General features: G+C 40.1%; 1 protein-coding gene across 6 annotated transcripts in view; it reads right to left on the reverse strand.

Annotated features, from left to right (window-relative positions):
* Positions 1-650: 650 nt before the first annotated feature.
* Positions 651-18,399, reverse strand: part of LOC149309657 (transmembrane protein 108-like) — a 237,527-nt gene continuing 219,778 nt past the window's right edge. For 5 of the 6 annotated variants that reach the window (XM_089531295.1, XM_089531296.1, XM_089531299.1 and 2 more), the window contains 2 exons: positions 4,066-4,220; positions 651-977 (listed from right to left, as the gene is read on the reverse strand). In XM_089531295.1, the coding sequence (XP_089387421.1) occupies positions 855-977; positions 4,066-4,220 (278 nt within the window). In that variant the 3' untranslated portion in view covers positions 651-854. The remainder of the gene's footprint in view (positions 978-4,065; positions 4,221-18,399) is intronic. The other variant, XM_089531301.1, reaches the window with a different exon arrangement.

Consider the following 18,399-nt stretch of genomic DNA (forward strand, 5'->3'; position numbering starts at 1 on the left):
CTATTTAAAAGACAACTGGTAGTGTTTCTTGACAGGCAAGAATAGTCTATATGACCACTTTCATGAGTCAAGTAGACCATCTGCAGCGAACACAGCAAAATCAGATTGACATTCATAATAATGGAGATATTTAACCAAAATATTATCTAAAGCCCTGTTGGAATTGGGACTAGCTAAGTAGGCAAATCAGACCTTGAAAAACTTTGGAAGGGCAAGAATAACATTTCTATCAGGCCCTGAGGTTGCATTCTTACAAGCTGCAGAGCCCTATATATTCTCAAAGCCTGATGGTCTGTTTGCATATATGGCATGGTGCAGATTCTTGCCTGGCTTGTCAGTCAATCCCTTAATGCTCAGATAATGCTCTGTCAGCAGTCATTTTAGTTGTAGCACATTGTGTTAGCAGAACAGGGATAACTGTCTTTTTTCCATGGCTCAGCCCAAAAGAATGCTAGACTATATCTGAGTATAGTCTCCTGGGCTTGTTCAGTCTTGTGCGATAGGCTGGCAAAAGGGAGGGGAGACAGAGACAAAATGATTTTTAAAATAAGTAAACCTGGCTTGGTTCCATACAAGCCATGTACCAATTATAACCGTTCAGTAAAAAATTTTGGCTCAGCAGGCTTTTTTGTTTTTGCTTAGAAATAGCTTTTATTTTATAAAGCTGAAGTTTGGTCTGTAAAGGTTTTAATCACGCTTATAAAAAGAGTTTGATAATTCTTGGGGGAAGGGAGCTGAAAATGTTTCTCATTATTCAGGGTTACACAAAGATTATATTTATAATATATATATTTATATATTTATAATTTGGAGAACATTAAGATGCAACTGCAAGTACTAGAGCAAGGGAAGGGTCATATTTCAGAGATCTGCTCACGTCCTACAAACAGTGTTTCTTGACAGAAGGGGTTAACAAGGACCATGCCGGTGTCCCTGTAATCACCATTGGCTGGGGACCGTGGCTCAGATAGGTGGTCCTGAAAAGTGGGAGGAGGGAGGGGACAGAAAGAGAGAAAAAGATTAAGTTTTAGAAAATCTGCCTTATACTCACCATTGATACAGTGGTGTGTCTCTATGATCCTGGTGCAATGCAAAGAGGTTATAAGGTTGCATTATATATGGGTAAGTCTTCATGTGAACCACTAAGCACAATTCTTTTGCAAGATCTGTTCATTTCAGTGACCCTTACATATGAGTGGTTGCCAGGTGTTCCTTATTTGAGGACTGGAAAGCTTGTCCCTTATAAGACTGGAAGGTGTCCCTTATTATAAGGGATGTGTCCTATTTCAGGGTTTGAAATCTTTTATATTGATTGAGCAAGGTGTCAGAAAATCCAATATTGTGGGGTATAACCCACCAAACAGGACAGAAATGCATGCATCTTGTAATTTATGAATGTGTACAATATGTTACGTTTCCAGGGAAATACATGGCTAAGTTAACTGAAATCAGTTCTTTCATTTAGCCAGAGTACAAACTTGTCCATAGCTATCTCATGACTGACAACCCTGCTAAGTGTGGGGCCAGCAGAGACATTTTGCTGTCTGAGTCAAAGGATAAGATAGATTCCCCTCTCCCTAATTTCATGTGAGAGGGATTCCTCTTTCCCCAACTGAAGTGCATTTCATTTCAGTGCTTGTGGTGGGACAACATCCTTAACTTGTGTTCTGTTCTGTTCTGTTCTCCAAAAATGGCAATGGTTGTGGGACTCAGGAGGTAACAAAGTGATGATCCTGTTCCCTGAATTCTTCACTATAATGTTCCTTGTGACAGAGGTGGCCCTTGAAGTGGGCTACATGGATTGTGCCTCATATAGTCTCAATTAGCATTGCCAGAGTGAAAACTAGAGAGGGCTCCTATACCTTTAATGGCTATGTAGAAAAGGGACTTTCAGCAGGTATTGCTGGCTACCTAGTTTTGTAAGAAGTGACATCTACTGAAATTCCCTCTTTTATACAACTATTAAAGGTACAGGAACCCACTCCAATTTTCAGTCTAGTCACCTTAGTTTCACAATCCAATTGCTAATCCGAACTGGAGGAGGCCCACTGAATCAAGTACGGAATGGTAAGTCAACCCTTGTGTAAAATACACTGATTCTAGTTGGAACTAGAAATTGGATTTAGCCCAAGGTATAAAGCTTCAGAAAATAAATTAAAGTAAATTAGAGCTAGGAAGACTAGACCACCATGACCTGGACATTAAAGCAGCTGTAAATTTTTCTTTCAAAATTTGTACTGGTGTTTTCTGTCTTGAACTACATTTGAAAGATATGTATGGTAAAATTCAACATTGCAATCTCATGGGTGAAGAGAGATAACTACAAGGGTTTCTGTAGGAACTAAATGTCAAATCTATTTTAATATACTACAGGATCCAGAGCAGTGGAGTACAGCTAATGTATTTGCAAAATTTACTATGGAATTGACAGTGTGATCTCTTTTTTCTCAAATCAGCAACAAAAGAGCAGATGATGTTTTAATGGTCTTCGGTGCTGGAGCATGATGGTATAATATATTTGATTATATAATATACAATATATATACACACACTTGAGTAACTTGTTCATTGCTTAATACTGAGACTGGTTGAAAGAAGCAATTTCTCTTATTCCTACCTTCAAAAGAGTTGCATCTATAAGAAAAACCACTACTATTCCCAAGTCTGGTAAACTTAAAACCAGTTAACATGGCAAACTTATCTTTATTTAAATACCTTTTCTATATATCAGCATAAAATAGCCCTTTATTTGATTTATATCCCAAAGAAAAATGGTTTATCATTTTAAAATGTAGTTTAAACATTACATTGAATTAGTCCACAATACTTAACATTGTACCACTCTCTATTTGTGCTAATTACAAGGGAGTTTCTGTTTCACCTTATTGCTTTTGGCTCAGACCAAAAAAGGCCTGAGTATTGTATATAAACCCTTAGCTGACAATGTGTTTTAGCAAGACAGCGTATTTATCATACAGTTTTAACTACCATGCCTCAATGCAATGGAATTCTGGTATTTGCAGTTTGTGAGATATTTAGCCTTATTTTTCAGATAGCTCTGGTGCCACAATAAATTACAAATCCAGGATTCCATAGGATGGAGCCATGAAAGTTAAAGTGTTGTCAAACTGCAATAATTCTACAGTGTGGCAGCAGCCCAGGATAACTTGTTTCATCAGAATTAATTCCACAGGTTGCTATTGCCAGTTTCTGATGTTAAAGGTTACAATTTGCAAGATGCACCTGTCCCATGATAATGCTATAATGACGGAAACAACTGAAGTTGCCCACTTTAATGGATGGGATTTTAATGAATATTCTAGCTGCTAAGACATGAATCATTCAACAACATAATGTTCCCAAATGACCCAGCTTCTGCAAAAGTGAAAGAAACCCTCAGGTCGACGAAACCTTGAAAAGAGAAAAAGTAATACTGTCCTTGCTGGTATACAGAAAGACACACACAATGTGAACTGAGAAACAAAACCTAAAATGTGTTCAGGGTGAAAACAGAGATCTGGAGAAAAGAGGGAGGATACAGACCACTGGAATTATGCAAAATTTCTTACAGATAATTTTAGTTGCAGGAAATAGTGGAGGTAAAGACTATAACAGAATAAGAAGGGACAGTGGGTAAGTCAGGATGACTAAAGACCAGCAGACAGAGTAGTCAGGTAATAGAAAAGCACAATCCTGAGAAAGACAGAAAGGCCATATAAAAAGCGGGGTGGGTATAATGTTGTGATCCAGGGACCCAGCTCTGTCTTAGACACAGGCCCAAAGGCTGAAGAACCAGGGGTGCCAATGGAGGAGACATCAGGCCGAACACCACTGAAAAAGCAGAGCTATATCGGAGGCCTGACACTCCTGAACTTGAGAGCTCTGTGCCCCTGAGTCTATGACAATTCATAAGTCACTGGGCCTCTGAATTCATGACAACAGCACAGAGTCCCCCAAGAACTCCATGATCCCTGGAGCAGCAGCAGAAGCAACTAGCAGTGTATGAAAAGATGGAGTGCTAAGTTTCAAGTAAAAGTTGTTCCCTTTAAAAGTTCCCACTCTTACCTCAGATGTTTCCAGGGAATGTATCTCTCTTGGCAATTCTACAGCATGCCTGTTGAAGTAGTCCATGGTGATAGCATTGTTCCAATAGCTCAGGTTGTTCTCTGGATTAGATGTCTTCTTCTTTCTACGCATGCAGCAGACAGTTAGTAGGACCGCTGTGAACAGAAACATTGAAAATTATGCATCATTGGGAAATTACATCAGTGATTTTGTTGCTGAACTAGCTACTCTATACGCACTTTGGGCACCCCAGTCCCCCAACTTGTGACACATGACAAATAATGATGAGATGGATCAGTGTGGGAGCAGAGAAGGCTGGTGTATGGATGCCATGTAACACAGTAATTTTAGCCTTTCCAGGCCCATATCAACTTTATAGTTGATTTTTAACAAATCAGTTTTCTATCACACATATGTCCAAACTTACATTTTTACATATACTCTTACAAATCATGTTACAATTCCTTATTTTGAGAAGCCACCAGCTGAAGTAAATGTTCTTATCTGAAGTCCAGTCCTATTAGCAGTGAAAAATTGTGTCATAACATTGTACCTACCAAAGTCAGCTACAAATCTGATTTATAAAATTTGGGCATTGTGAATTTTACTTTCATTCTCATTTACAGTTGTGATTGTGGCCTAAATCCAAGTACATTCTAATTGGGATGAACAAATGGATTTATGATTTATTTTCCAGCAAAACAGGCCTTGCTGTTTCATTTTTCAAACTGTCTTGTATTTATCCAAATAGCTTTGAGAGCACGTGATGGTCTGTCTCCCAACTCCAGGAATTCCTGATCAAATGGACTGTCTTGATAATTGATTCTCTTGATCCATTTAAATGTAGCTTCCGTTATGGGACAGTAACAGTGACAACAATGGTCACAAGAGGATGACCTATGCTGGGAAGCAGATAGGGACAGTGTGTCCCTGTTCCTTTTTGCTGGACTTTTTGACAGCCTTTGATACCAAGCTTGGCATCCTTCTGGTCTGCCTCTTCAGGATGGGACTTGGACACACTGTTCTACAGTGGATTTGATTTTTCTTGGCGGGGCAAACTCAGAAAGTGGTAGTGGGGTCCTCAGGGCTTGCTTTCTCCAATATGCTGTTTAACAACTATCTGAAACCATGGGAAGAGTTTGGGGATTTGGTCCATAGGCTGATGCCATCCAACTCTGAGAAATTGGTTCATTACAAAACTGGTGCCTGCTCTCAGTACTGGCCTGTATGAACGGGAACAAACTGAAGCTTAATCCAGAAAAGATACAGCACTCCTGGACACCTGAAAGGAAGATCAGGAAACAGGGATTCAGTCTGTTCAAGATGAAGTTACTCTCCTGAAATCTCAGGTTCACAACTTGTGTATAATCCTGAGCTCTGCCTTGATCATGGAATCCCAGGTTTCATTGGTGGCCAACAGTGTACAGTTTTTGCACAGTTAAAACTAGTGCATCAATTGCTGAAGATGTCATATCTGGCTATGGGGACATGTCTCTAGATTTTATCCCATTTACTGTAACATGTTTTACATAGGGCTGCCTTTAAAAATTGTTCAGAACATTCAGTGGCCCAAAATGCTGTGATCAGAGTGCTGATTACAGGGAAAATATAACACCTTTGTTAAATCAACTTTACTGGAAACTGTAAAGCCCTATATGGCTTGGCTTTCAGACTAACTGAAAGTCCTATCTCCCTACATAAGCCTGCCAAAGTCTTTAAGATTCTCAGGGAGGACACACTTGCAGTCCCAACACTGTCACAGGCTTATCTGGTGAGGACACATGAGTGGTCTTTGGCCATTCTCATTGGCTCAACCCAGTCTATGAAATTCTCTTCCATAGAAGACGAGGTTGGACCACTCTCTGCTCTGTTTTACTTGGCAAAGATCTTTTTATTTAAACAGGCTTAGGTGATAAACTATTAATGCAGACAGGTCTTCTAGTTGTGTGCGCGCGCATGCTGCACATTCATTCTTACTGTCTTTCAAAAATGCTTCTACACTGTTTCAGATTAAAAAAGGTGGGGGGAGAGCTTTTTTGGTACCACTTAAGTTTTATTTTGTCTGCTAAATATTGTAAGCGGGGTGGATCTTGCATTTGAGGGTAAATCTGCACTGCAGAAATACTGCAGTTTGACACTGCTTTAACTGCCACTCCTTTGTGTTATGGAATCCTGGGGTCTGTAGTTTGCTGTGGCACCAGTGCTTTCTTGCAGAGAAAACTAAATATCTCACAAAACTACAAATCCCAGAATTCCACAGCAGTGAGCCATGGCAGTTAAAGAAGTGTCAAACTGCAGTATTTCTGTAGTGCCAATTCAGCCCAAGTGGATTTGTAGGAGGTTATACTGTTGGTGAAAGAAAGCTCTGTAAAGACCCCCCAAAAGTTTCTCATTCAAAACAGAGAGTGAACACAGGGAACATGCAATTATTTGTCCATGGGTCCCTTTTGAATCTTACAAGTGTCTTTAAAAACATCAAATACATTTATCCAAGAATACCCAAGAATAAAATATTTAATAAAGACACCACTAGTACAATGTGTCATAAACCAAACAGCTGCCAACCCTTGACACTGTGTTCTCACCACCCAACGGAACTAGTACATGCTGCCCCCATTATTTCCAGTAAACATCCAAGAATCTTGTAATACAGCAGTGACAGGCAACTGTTACCCTCCAGACATTGTTCCATTTTGACTACTATCATCTGTCATCAGATTGTGTAGGTAAGGGCTGCTGGGAGTTGCAGTCAATCAAAATCTAGAGCCCACCTACATTCCAAGCTCCTACTGTAGTACTGTGGTATTTATGTAATGGGTAGATTTTAGACAAGGATAAAATTCACAACAAATCCCTATGTCAGAGAAACAAATGAAGATGCTACATGGCAAATACATAAAACAATCAGCTTATTAGGTTTTTTAAAGAATGAAAAGCAACTACAGGTCGACTCCATGTCCATGGAACCAATATTCACAGTTTCAGTTATCTGCAATTAAAAAAATAGGGATACATACCATAGAGCTATGATGGGAAATGCTTAGATTCCTCCCTAGGAATCTTGAGGTCCTCCAATGCAACTCTATACAAGCTTTTGAAGCTTCATTGGCTTCTTTAAAAATCATATACAAAAACAGTAATGATGTCAAGTGTCCCAGGCTTACATTCTGTTTCAGATGCTACTCTGTTGTCAGTTAAGATGATATTTGAGGGATTTCATGTGGCTAATTTGGCCAAAATATTGTTCTATGTTGTTAGTATTAGAGAATACAGTTCAGCTCTCAATTGGTAAGCACCTACAGATCTATGAATAGCACATCACAACAAAGGTTAATCTTGAACTGCTTTTACCAAGAGAGTAAATGTTCTCACAGCATGCTATCTTCTTAACAAAACATCTGAGTGAGTGAGCGAGAACATAATCACATCTGTTTTGATTTGAATCAAGTGATCCCTTATCATCCTCTTATTATGAAAAAGGCTTCAGTAGTTTGGCAGTTTTATCTAAGCCAATCTCAATCATTTTGTTAGGCACACTTTCTTGCCCTTTGCAGCTACAGAAATTTAAACACAGGAATTATTTTCAGTTGGGCAAGACTTACTTCCTGTTCTGTTCCCTGCCTTCATCTTCCCAACAGGAACAGCATCAGGAATGGTCAATTGCATACATCCCTTCTGGAATAGCTCTGGGATGCCCCCAGAGCCAAAGAGGCACTGGGGAGGTCCTTCCTTTGAGCCAGATGTTGTGGATGGGGTGCCTTGGGATACTGCAGCTGGCATCCTGTTAGTGATTTATGCAAGTGTCTGTTGAGCTATACATGTGGACTGACTTTTTTGTTTTGACAATACGTTAACAGTTGTACTCAGCTGATGGCGAATGTTTTTGGGGCCGGTGAGGCCTACAGTGGGTCCTTGGCGGTAAAGTGGCCTATCCCTGGTTTAGGAGAAATTCCTTGCCCAAGACATTTTGCTTTCTGAGACAAAGGACAAGGTAGTGCAGCCTCCCCATTCCATGTGCCAACACTGGCTGCACTGGCAGCTGAACTTTGCTTCAGTGGAAACAATAGGGCAGGGGCCTCCACTACACTTGTGGGTAGTGAGTCACACAGCTTTACTCTCCAAGGGCAGGGAGCTCAGGAGGAACAGATGTGACAAGCGGGCTGTTCTCCAGCATCTATTGGCTGAGATACTCATCTCATTTTGCCCGATGGTTGGGTCTGCCCTAATCCCAATATCAACGGGATGAAATTTCTGCATCATAGAATCGGCAGGGCTCTGTTTTGAAAGAAAACTGACAAAAGAGGTCACAGTGTACTAGTGAAGATACATGCTGCAATTGTGGCTGTAAGCTGCTAGATTTGCATCCAGCTGAGTTATAGCAACAGTAAGCTTCCCTATGCTTAGGTCCTAGACTAGTTTGTTTCAATGTCCAAATCCCGTTATCATTACTCCAGTACTTATGACATGGACCACTGCAATGCTCATAATCACTGGTGCTACAAGAGTTCTCACACCACTTGTACAGCTAAATTGCAATGCCCTAGTTCCAAAAATAACTGCATTTTCACAGCAATAAGAGAGGGAGCCAATTTAATGTTGAGAAAATAGTTTCCTCAGTCCTTGGCTGATATTCTAACCAGTATGCTCTGCTGGCTGTTTATCAAGTAGAGCTAAGTAGCTGGGAAGGAAGCAATTCAGAGGTCAGAATAAAGGGAATAGAGGGTTTGCTAGGTACTGTGTTGCTATTGAAAATATCAGTGGCAGTGGTGGCTAGAAGACCACAAAAACAGCTCCACAGTGTACACAGCCTGAGGTACTGCCCAAGGAAAAAGGAGGCAGTGGAAAACTTTTAAGTGTCATCTCTAGATAATCTAAAATAAATCAGTTCGTGATTCAACAAGTTTATGTATAGCATTTCCACCAACAGTGAGACTGTTTTAGCTACAGTGGCAACCTAATTAGGGCCCACAGAATACCTATTTTTAAATATTGTTTGCACTGTGGGAAAAATAACTAAAATGCCTAGGCCGAGAAAAACATTCAAGAACTACACAAAAGCAAAATACTTTTCATCACCTCAGAACTGTAAAAATGGCCCAAGTGAACAGAAGGAATACTAGTAGGTCAAAGAGCCTGGGGATATTTTGATAAAAAGAGCAAATCCAGTTATCAGGGATTTAAACTGACAATCCTCCATCTCAGCAGACAAAGTGAACATTATTGGCATGCAGGGATCACTCCTATAGTAAGACTTTTAATTAGATGGGGTTCATTCAATGCCTGTCTTTATTCAAAGGAATTTGTATGCTCCTGCTAGAAATCTATTTGTTGAATTAATAGAAAGATTGTTATTACTCCAGTCAAATTAAAAACTGCAGGCTACTATGATGCATATCACAATGCTCAGATAGAATTCTTGCTGTCATTTATCTATCCCTGCTAATTCCTAATTCAGACTCTAATGCAGGAGTGGGGAATTTTTGGCACTCTAGGTATTGTGAGTCAACCCCAGATGTGGCAGCCAGTATGGACCATGGTGAGGGACTATGGGGCTGTACAAACCACCCCAAAGGGGCGGCCTTCAGCTGCACCTTCTTCAGCTGGATTGGGGCTGTGGCAACCTCACACCATGCAGATGTCTGGTACTACAGTTTTAACTATTCACAGCTCATTTACTTAGTCACAAACAATTATGGATGACATTCATAAAGTGGTTTCTTCTTACTCTCTCATAAGGAGAAACTAAGGAGACAAGAATTCTCTTTGCAGTATAAAAAAAGCCGTATGTTACCATATGAGGCAGCAGCAGTTCAGATTCAATTTACCCGTTTTCTGCTCACACTCCCCCCACAAACCCTCTATTGCCCTATTTTTTGAAAATGGCCATCTAAAGTTACTTTCACCTAGAAAGATAGTACTAAAAGGAGCCCTGGTGGCGCAGTGGTTATATGCCTGTACTGCAGCCATTCACTCAAAACCACAAGGTTGCGAGTTCAAGACCAGCAAAAGGGCCCAAGCTCGACTCAGGCTTGCATCCTTCTGAGGTTGCTAAAATGAGTACCCAGACTGTTGGGGGCAAATTAGCTTACTTGCTGTTCACCGCTATGATCTTTGGAATAGCGGTATATAAATAAAACAAATTATTATTATTATTGTTATTATTATAAATGGCCATGATACTTAATAACAGGATTATTTTGTTTAAGTTCTGTAGCTAAATCTCCATGCAAGCCTTTAGAAAATGTTTGGTTTATGGTTTCTAAAATTATAGGTATATTGCATTGAAACGGTGATTCCCAAACTTTAGCCTTCCAGGTGTTTTGGGCTTCATCTCCCAGAAGCCCCAACCAATTTGGTGAAGAGTCAGGAATTCTGGGAATCTTAAGTCCAAAACTTCTGGAGGACTAAAGTTTGGGAACCACTGCTTTAAAATGCATCATATTTGCCTTTGGCAGACTAAAGATACAGTTTCACTACATATAAATAGCACACATTGATTTTTAAAAATACTCAAGTGGAATAGCACTAAAAATGGTCACAGGCCTGAAACAAACAGGCCAAATAAAGCACCTTCCCAGTGCTTTGGGGGCATGCCCTTGAAATGACGCATGCCCCCTAACCACCTGGAAGCTGCTTTGAGGCTGCCTAAGGTGGCCTAAACCCAGCCACAAAAGGAGCGACAAAAAGTCGCTCCTGCTGGTAACCCATTTTGGACTGTAGGAGTGGCTGGCCTCAGGACTGCGGCCTCAGGACAGCAACTGTGGTGAGAGCAGCCTCTGGCTGCTTCTTTTGCCCCATCTACTTGACCCCACACTCTTTAAGTTTTTAGTATTAGCCAAGTTTAAGTTTCACTGCAAACAACTCCAATTTGAAAACTTGATGATAAAAGCATTTTTCAATCATCATCATCATCATCATCATCATCATCATCTGTAGGACAGGGCTGCAATAGTATAGCCTCCGACCCTTAAGATGATAGAGACTGTCTGCTCGGGTTCCAACAGAGGAACCAGATGCAAAAGTCGAAGGGGCCTGTCCAAAAAAGGTTCCTGTACTTTTAACAGCTTCATAGAAGACAGGGCTCTTGCATGTTTAATAGTTTCATTGCAGAGAAAATTTCAACAGCTGCAGTTTGTTACGCAAAGAATTAAAGAATAACTTTATAGAAAAGAAAATTTCAGTCAGTGCAGTTTGTCTGAAACTTTTTCTGCAATAGAACTATTAAAGATGCAAGAGCCCTGTCTTCTATGCAGCTATTAAATGTACAGGAGCCTTTTTATAGCACACTTGTCTTTACCTCTTATACACCTGTCTGTTCAGAGCTCAGGCATATATATCCTCTGTAATACCCCTAAGAACTTAATTCCTGGCTTCTGCAGGAAGAGCAGGTGAAAGTTACAAGTAAGGGTGAGATGAATGTCTATTGAGACTGAAGATGGCTGCTAAATATCATAGAACAATGCTGGATAATATGGACCATTGGTCCTCATCTGGTCCAGCACCTCATTATATGTTACAACAGCCAGGAATAAATTTAGAAGGAAAAGAGAATATTTCATATAGTAAAAGGAAAGAATTGTGCAGCCTTTATTTTACAGTTTTCAAACAATATAGTACAGAGCATGAAGATACCCTGTTTAGTATCTTCAAGCACCACACGGAAGCCCTTACTTTGTTTTTGGAAATACTGCAGTATAATAAAATAGAGCACAAGGTCTCATTAATTTAGTAGGACAGAATCAAGCATGTGTTTAGCTCTCTTATTTAAATCAAAAGAATTGGGTGATAACTTTAACCATTAGAAATAATCAGTCCACAGCTAAGTCAATACTTCTCATTCTGTAAGTAAGCCAAAATGTTCCAAAACATTTTGCTGCCTGAGGCAGAAAAGCAAATGCACTCTCCCTCCTGCAAACTAAGGTGTAAAGTATCCAATGCACACCAAGTTAATTTTAAGCATCTCTGTCCATCTCTATGGAAAAAAAATACAAGAAATTCAGGAACTGTTCCCTTTCGTAACATCTAGAATCTGTTGCCTGAGACAACTGTGCCACTCTGATTAATAGCAGAGCTAGGCTCTTATGTGCCTTAAGCTAAATCCAGAAATGATCTGTCTGGCTTTAGTGACCTGAGAATGCAAAGTAGTGGTATCTCTATTCACTCATGACATGTACTGATATACCTCCCACAGGAAGTCACTGAATTGACACCAGGAATTCGCACCTTTGGCACACACAATCCATTGAATGAAATTGGCCAGGACCTTCCTGCACAAGTGTTTCAGGGCACTGTATTGAGTTGTGGTCTGCAGGGTGACACAGTAAGGGGAAAACAGCAGCAGCAGACGTTTACACTTACTTCTTCCACTGCTTGTCAACTGTTATAGTAGTGCTGCATGTGTTATTTCCACAGGAGAGAACTGGTGTGGTGCAGAGGAGAATGAGAACATCAGTTTAAGACAGCAGCCTTTGGGTTTCACTGTGCTAAGCAGCAGACCAAGACAGCTTGACTATCCTTGTAATGCTGAAGAAGCTATGAGTTGTAACCAAAAGAAGCATAATCTTTCCCCCCAAATTGAGCCTCACATGTGCAAACATGCTCTTAGCGGCAGAAGGGCCAATAGCAACAGCAGCTTCATTTATACACCATGTCATACCGTACTAAGCGGTCTCTAAGCAGTATGAGCATCATTGTTCTCCCTGACAGTTTTCAAGGGAAAGTCAAATAATGTCACACTTGCCTTCCTTTACAGGGAAAGAGTTGCAATCCTAAACAGACTTTTTGGGAAGAAAGCTTCACTGAACAAAATGGGACCTCATTCTGACTTAATGAACTTAGTAGATATATGCTGCTTCCTATGTGTTATGAAATTCTTAGTTCATCCCTCTGGTGTCTCCCTCCTTCTTTCACTCATGTATCTACTCCAGTGCTTTGATTTCCCCAAAAATTAAGGTCTCTTTCTCTTTCTGTAACCATCTATGTGCTCTTACCCACACACGCTGATTATCTGCAATGAGTTCTCTTTTTCCTTTCTTCCATTTTCTTTCAACCTCTCTCTCACCTAATATTCTACTTACCTTACCATGCCTCTGGCCCATGTGATGCTGCCTAAACAGCCCTCTGGAGGAACACAATAAGTTTCACTGCAACATTAACTTCCACTGGTCAGGAAAGTCTGTCAAGTAAATGGAAGCAAGCTCGGGGAAGTCACTGCTTGCAAATGAATTTTGGTTTGCAGCCTAGGAGCTGTTGCATGGAAGTGAGCTCTGGTTTGCAGCTTAGTAAATGAAGAAGTCTACAGATATATTCTAAGGAACACCCCATGTATCTTCTGTGCTCTGCTGCCATGCTACAAACCAACATCTGTCTCACAACCACAGAAGTGGTTAAATGAATTCAAGAATAACAATTATGGGTTTGCATCCTCTGTTATTATATTGTCCTTTAGTTGCAGAAGCACCTCTCATTTTCTTGGGCTTTAATGACTTGGATTCCATAATACTGGATAAATATTTTAAAGAAATCATGTGATACATTTTACAATTCTGGTGCATACAATTAATTTCATTCTCCCCCCCTCCCTTTTTCTTACACACACAATGATTCAAAGATGTACAAAGAACATTATAAACCCAATTAGAATGATATGATGCAAATGCTGAACTTATCATCAAACAAATTATGTGGTTAAGAAATAAATGGTACTTAATTCTCAGTTAAACAGTTACCATAAATGCATTCACAACATAAATAACACATTCCAAAAGATCTCTTTGTATTTTGTAATTCATTGGTCAGAACCAATGAAACAACTCCTTTCCCTCCTGGATGACCAAATTGGCTCAGGCTGACGAGGAGATGAATATTCATTTAAGTATTTAGCTGATCTTATGGAAAAACTTGCAAATATCAGAAAACATCTTTATGAAGACAACTGTAGATCCACTTTACCATCAGGAAATGCATTTTACCATCATTCTCCTGCTATATTTATGATTCTAGGAATACCATGCTGAACCCAGTGTTGGACACTGACATTTCACTGACCAATATTTTCTGCATTATTTCACTTACTGTATATACTCGTGTATGTATAAGATGGATGGCCATCTGTCGGGGATGCTTTGATTGAGATTTCCTGCATGGCAGGGGGTTGGACCGGATGCCCCTTGTGGTCTCTTCCAACTCTACAATTCTATGATTCTAAGCCTAGAAATTTTAGTCAAAAAAACCTGACCCCAAAATACCTGAATTGGCTTATCCATGGGTCAATGTAAGTACTGTACTTTTATTTAAAAAGGAACCATCCCCTGGTGGCAAGAGAAGCACTGACCCTCCTCAACTCTCTTATCCATTCAGCCTTTAGTGTACGCAGAAATAGTTATGTGCTAGATCCTCTATTACTTGGGCATCACATATATGCAGCCTATCTGAAAGTGAAACACCTTTGAATCTTCCCTGGAGGAGCATTGTGATCCATCATCTCAAACCAGAGACGAGTGAACTCAAAGGCTTTCATGGCCAGCATCCACAGTTTTTTGTGGGTTTTTCGGGCTATGTGGCCATGTTCTAGAAGGGTTTATTCCTGACGTTTCACCGGCATCTGTGGCTGGCATCTTCAGAGAATGTTGGCATAGAAGAGAGCTGGATATATCCTCCTACCTTGAGGCCCTGCCATCAACAGCAGAGCAATACACAGATTAACATGAAATTCCTCCCTACCCAGGATCACACAGTAGATATCCAGAATGTTGTTCTATGCCAACATTCTCTGAAGATGCCAGCCACGGATGCTAGTGAAATGTCAGGAATAAACTCTTCAAGAACATGGCCACATAGCCCGAAAAACCCACAAAAAACTATAGCGCACTGACCCTTTTCATCTCAGCTCCTTATGTATGCTTCCACATGTGCACAAACTTGAACATATATATTTCAAGGTGTTCCAGCATACGCTTTTGTGGACTCAGTTCACTTCATCAGAAACCCTGCAGGCTGTATCTGTATTTTGCCTGATGTCCTGAAGGTGGCGGCAACCTCCTTGCTATGCAACCCATGTACCAAGAGGTCTGTTGCAACCTATTGTTGTACAGGAAGCTGAAGCTTTCCATAAGAGGTGATTCTTTAGGAAGAGAGAGCAGCGCTGTCGGAAATATGGCACAAGGGAGCTACAACTGGTTTGTCCATGAATAACCAAGTTATTTATCCCACATTACAATGACAAGAAAAGTGACTTGAATAAGTGGGTGTTTGTATCATTCGCAAGTTGTAATGATTAAACACAGAGAGTGAAAGATTATACAGTGATGATGATGTGATGCCATGAATTGCAACTGCTGTATGAAGCAGGCAGTTCCCTGAATGAGAACTGGAAAAGAAGAATGCAGTTTATGAAAGAATAAACTTTTCAGAATAAAAAGTAATAGTGCAGCCATGTACCACTGCGATGTCCAGTGCATAAAGCTATTTAACCACCACTTTAGCTGTCCATTCCTGCACAACAGGGGGTTGGATTAGGTGGCCCTTGCAGTTCCTTCCAACTCTATGAGTCTAGGAGACAGAAAATAGCTTCAAAGATTGCAGTGCTGTAAAAGTATTGCTGGACATTGGGTAAGCAATCAGTTCTTTTCTCCCTTTATGATTTCTGCCCCAAAAACCTGAGCAGATTTTGAAGCACACACAAAACCCTGCAATGATTATGAATGGGGGCTTGGATCCAAGGGGCCTGTATGGTCTGGTGGTCAGAGCCTTGAACAAAAAAAAAAAGTTACAATGCTACAACTTCAGGGTAAGGAGGGCATAAACATGTTCCTTTTGCACAGTAACATAACATCTGGCAATATTGTTATTTTTTCCAGGCAGCAAATAACATTTACTCATCATTTTCTCTTGTCACATTTTGGGAGCAAACAATGCATTTGGAGGTATTTTGAAAGGATCTCCCTCTTCTTAGATTTTAGGGCCTATTCTTACTTTTGAGATGGATGTTTTTTTAAAAAGAGTCAAAACATAAAAAGTATCATAATGAAAAGCAAGCAAATTTGACCAATAGGTAAGGCAATGAAAAATATTAACAAGTAATGGGCAAGGACATGATCCTAGTCCAAAACTGACTTTCCAAGCATACGCTGATTGTTTGGACATGGAAAAGTGTTGGGGGCAGGGAAGAGTCACAGTTGTCATCTTGAACTCTTTGGAATATAACTATAAATAAGTTTTAAAAGAAAACGCTTGCTTGCTTATTTTTCTATTGCACTTGAGTAACCACGGCTTTTGGTATCCATGGGGGGTCCTGGAACCAAACCCCATCGGATAACAAGGGCCCATTGTATTTACAGTTTTAGTTTGCGTCGATTCTTCATTAGTCAGCCTCCACCACTGCATTAAGAATGGGTTTTTAATTTCTTTTATTTTATGCATTTATATAGCACCTTCCTGGCAAGGCATGTAAGATGGTTTACATTTTAAAAATATTCAAGAAAAGGAATATGATATGATATAGGTACTGCGGTCTAGAAAGTGAACAAAAGATGGTAATATTTCACTTATGACTACCACTTCTTCAGAATTTTCTGCCATTAGCAATTCCATTTATTAAAAAGTAGGAGGTACTTTTGTTAGTCACACAAAGAGAGAGCGAGAGAGCGTTCTGATAATGGAACACTTGGTCAGGTTGTATTTCAATGGAACCAAGAATTCTCACTGTACAAAGTTATTGGGCAAACCATTTTTTTGTTGTTGTTGAAACCTACAATTATATCCTTCCACATTCATGGATGACCATCTGTATTGCCAGAATACAAAGGAGGATAGTCTAAGTAATAATTTGAACAAGTACTGATAGAGCTGTCTGTCCACAAGGTGGCTCCTAGAGCATGCACATTTGAAAACATTTTGGCTGCCATCCATCCAGTATGCAAAGCGAACCATGAATGGAGAGGCTGCATGCACTTCAGATTGTTTTGATTCATGGAACCATTTGTGAGTAAGTCACATAGATGTCCAGTTCTCTTATGTGCATGCATACAAACCCCTCCAGGAAAATGTGGAAGCGTGATCAAATTCTACCAGTGATAGGTGCTTTCAAAACAAAGAATGAAAATGTTAAGCACTTGGCTCTCAATAGGCAACCTTTAAGTCACACCAGCTTTTCAACTGCTCATTTAGTGCACATATAGGGAAATATGTGACCCTCCAAATGTTGGACTGTCTCCTTCACAATTAACTATAGTGGCTAGCGCTTATGAGAGCTGTAAGTCAACAACATCTGGAAGGCCACATGACACCCACTCCTGCTCTAGTCCAGGATCTGTGGTCCATTTGCTGGCAATGACAATTTGTCTGGTTTGAAACAGCATCCTCTGAAGAGGGAGGTATGCTTTGTACTCCTCTGGTAAATGCTCTTTTCAGTCTTTACCTATTAGGCACAAAATTGGCATTTCATTCCAGTCACTGTGCATAATTCCACATTCTGCCTCTGCTCACTTACAGATGGTTTCAGTATGCCCTTGTATTAATTTACCTAAAAAGTAATTTTCCAAGTTCTGCCTCCAAAGGAGAGAGTAGGGTAATCTACCTTACAATTAAACTCTATTCCACTTGAATATGCCAGGAATTTAATTTGGGTCCTTCTGCCCACAATTTGCCACAATTCTATAGCCCCTCTGTATTAATGGGTTCCTTCCCCCGAGCCTAGCCACCTCCCATAAACATATTACAGTGTTGTAGAAATTAAGCCATATAAATTTATTTTGGACTCCAGGTAGAAGAAGAATTTTACAACCTGAGACTTAATGTTGGATTGCTGCTCAAATGCAGGTGGTATTGTCAATGAATACAAAAAAATTCCAGTTCCCCCTTTTGGGGGGATGTAGCAATTTCCCCCCAGCAATTAACCCTATAGCCTTTTAAAAGAATTAACATGTTTTTTGTTGCCAAGTATGCTAATCATTTTGGAGCAGGAGATTTAAAATGCAGTACTCCAAGGGTCTCCATAATCAAATCCCTTAATCTCCCCTGATAGACTGGCTCTGGCCATAATTAACTCCAGTGAAGTAATATCCATCAATAGAAGAGAAAATTAATTATACCAGACAGTGTTTGCATGACCATTAAGAAAAGCAACCTAACCAGTGCTCTTCCCCCACCCTGTCTTACTCTGTCTATTAAACAGAAACTAAGAGTCATGAAGGAGGGGAGGGGAGGGAGAAAACAGACAGTGTGGGCAGAAGATTTTGTTTTCTTGCAGGCTACTTAGGGCTTTTCCAGGCTAGTGGTGGCTTTTCATGGCCAAATACTGTAATAGTGCTAGCCATCTGCAGCTGCACCTCAGAA

The sequence above is a fragment of the Sceloporus occidentalis genome, unplaced genomic scaffold (genome assembly GCF_023333645.1).
Source record: "Sceloporus occidentalis isolate IW3139 unplaced genomic scaffold, rSceOcc1.0.p SCAF_7, whole genome shotgun sequence".
Taxonomy (NCBI): domain Eukaryota; kingdom Metazoa; phylum Chordata; class Lepidosauria; order Squamata; family Phrynosomatidae; genus Sceloporus; species Sceloporus occidentalis.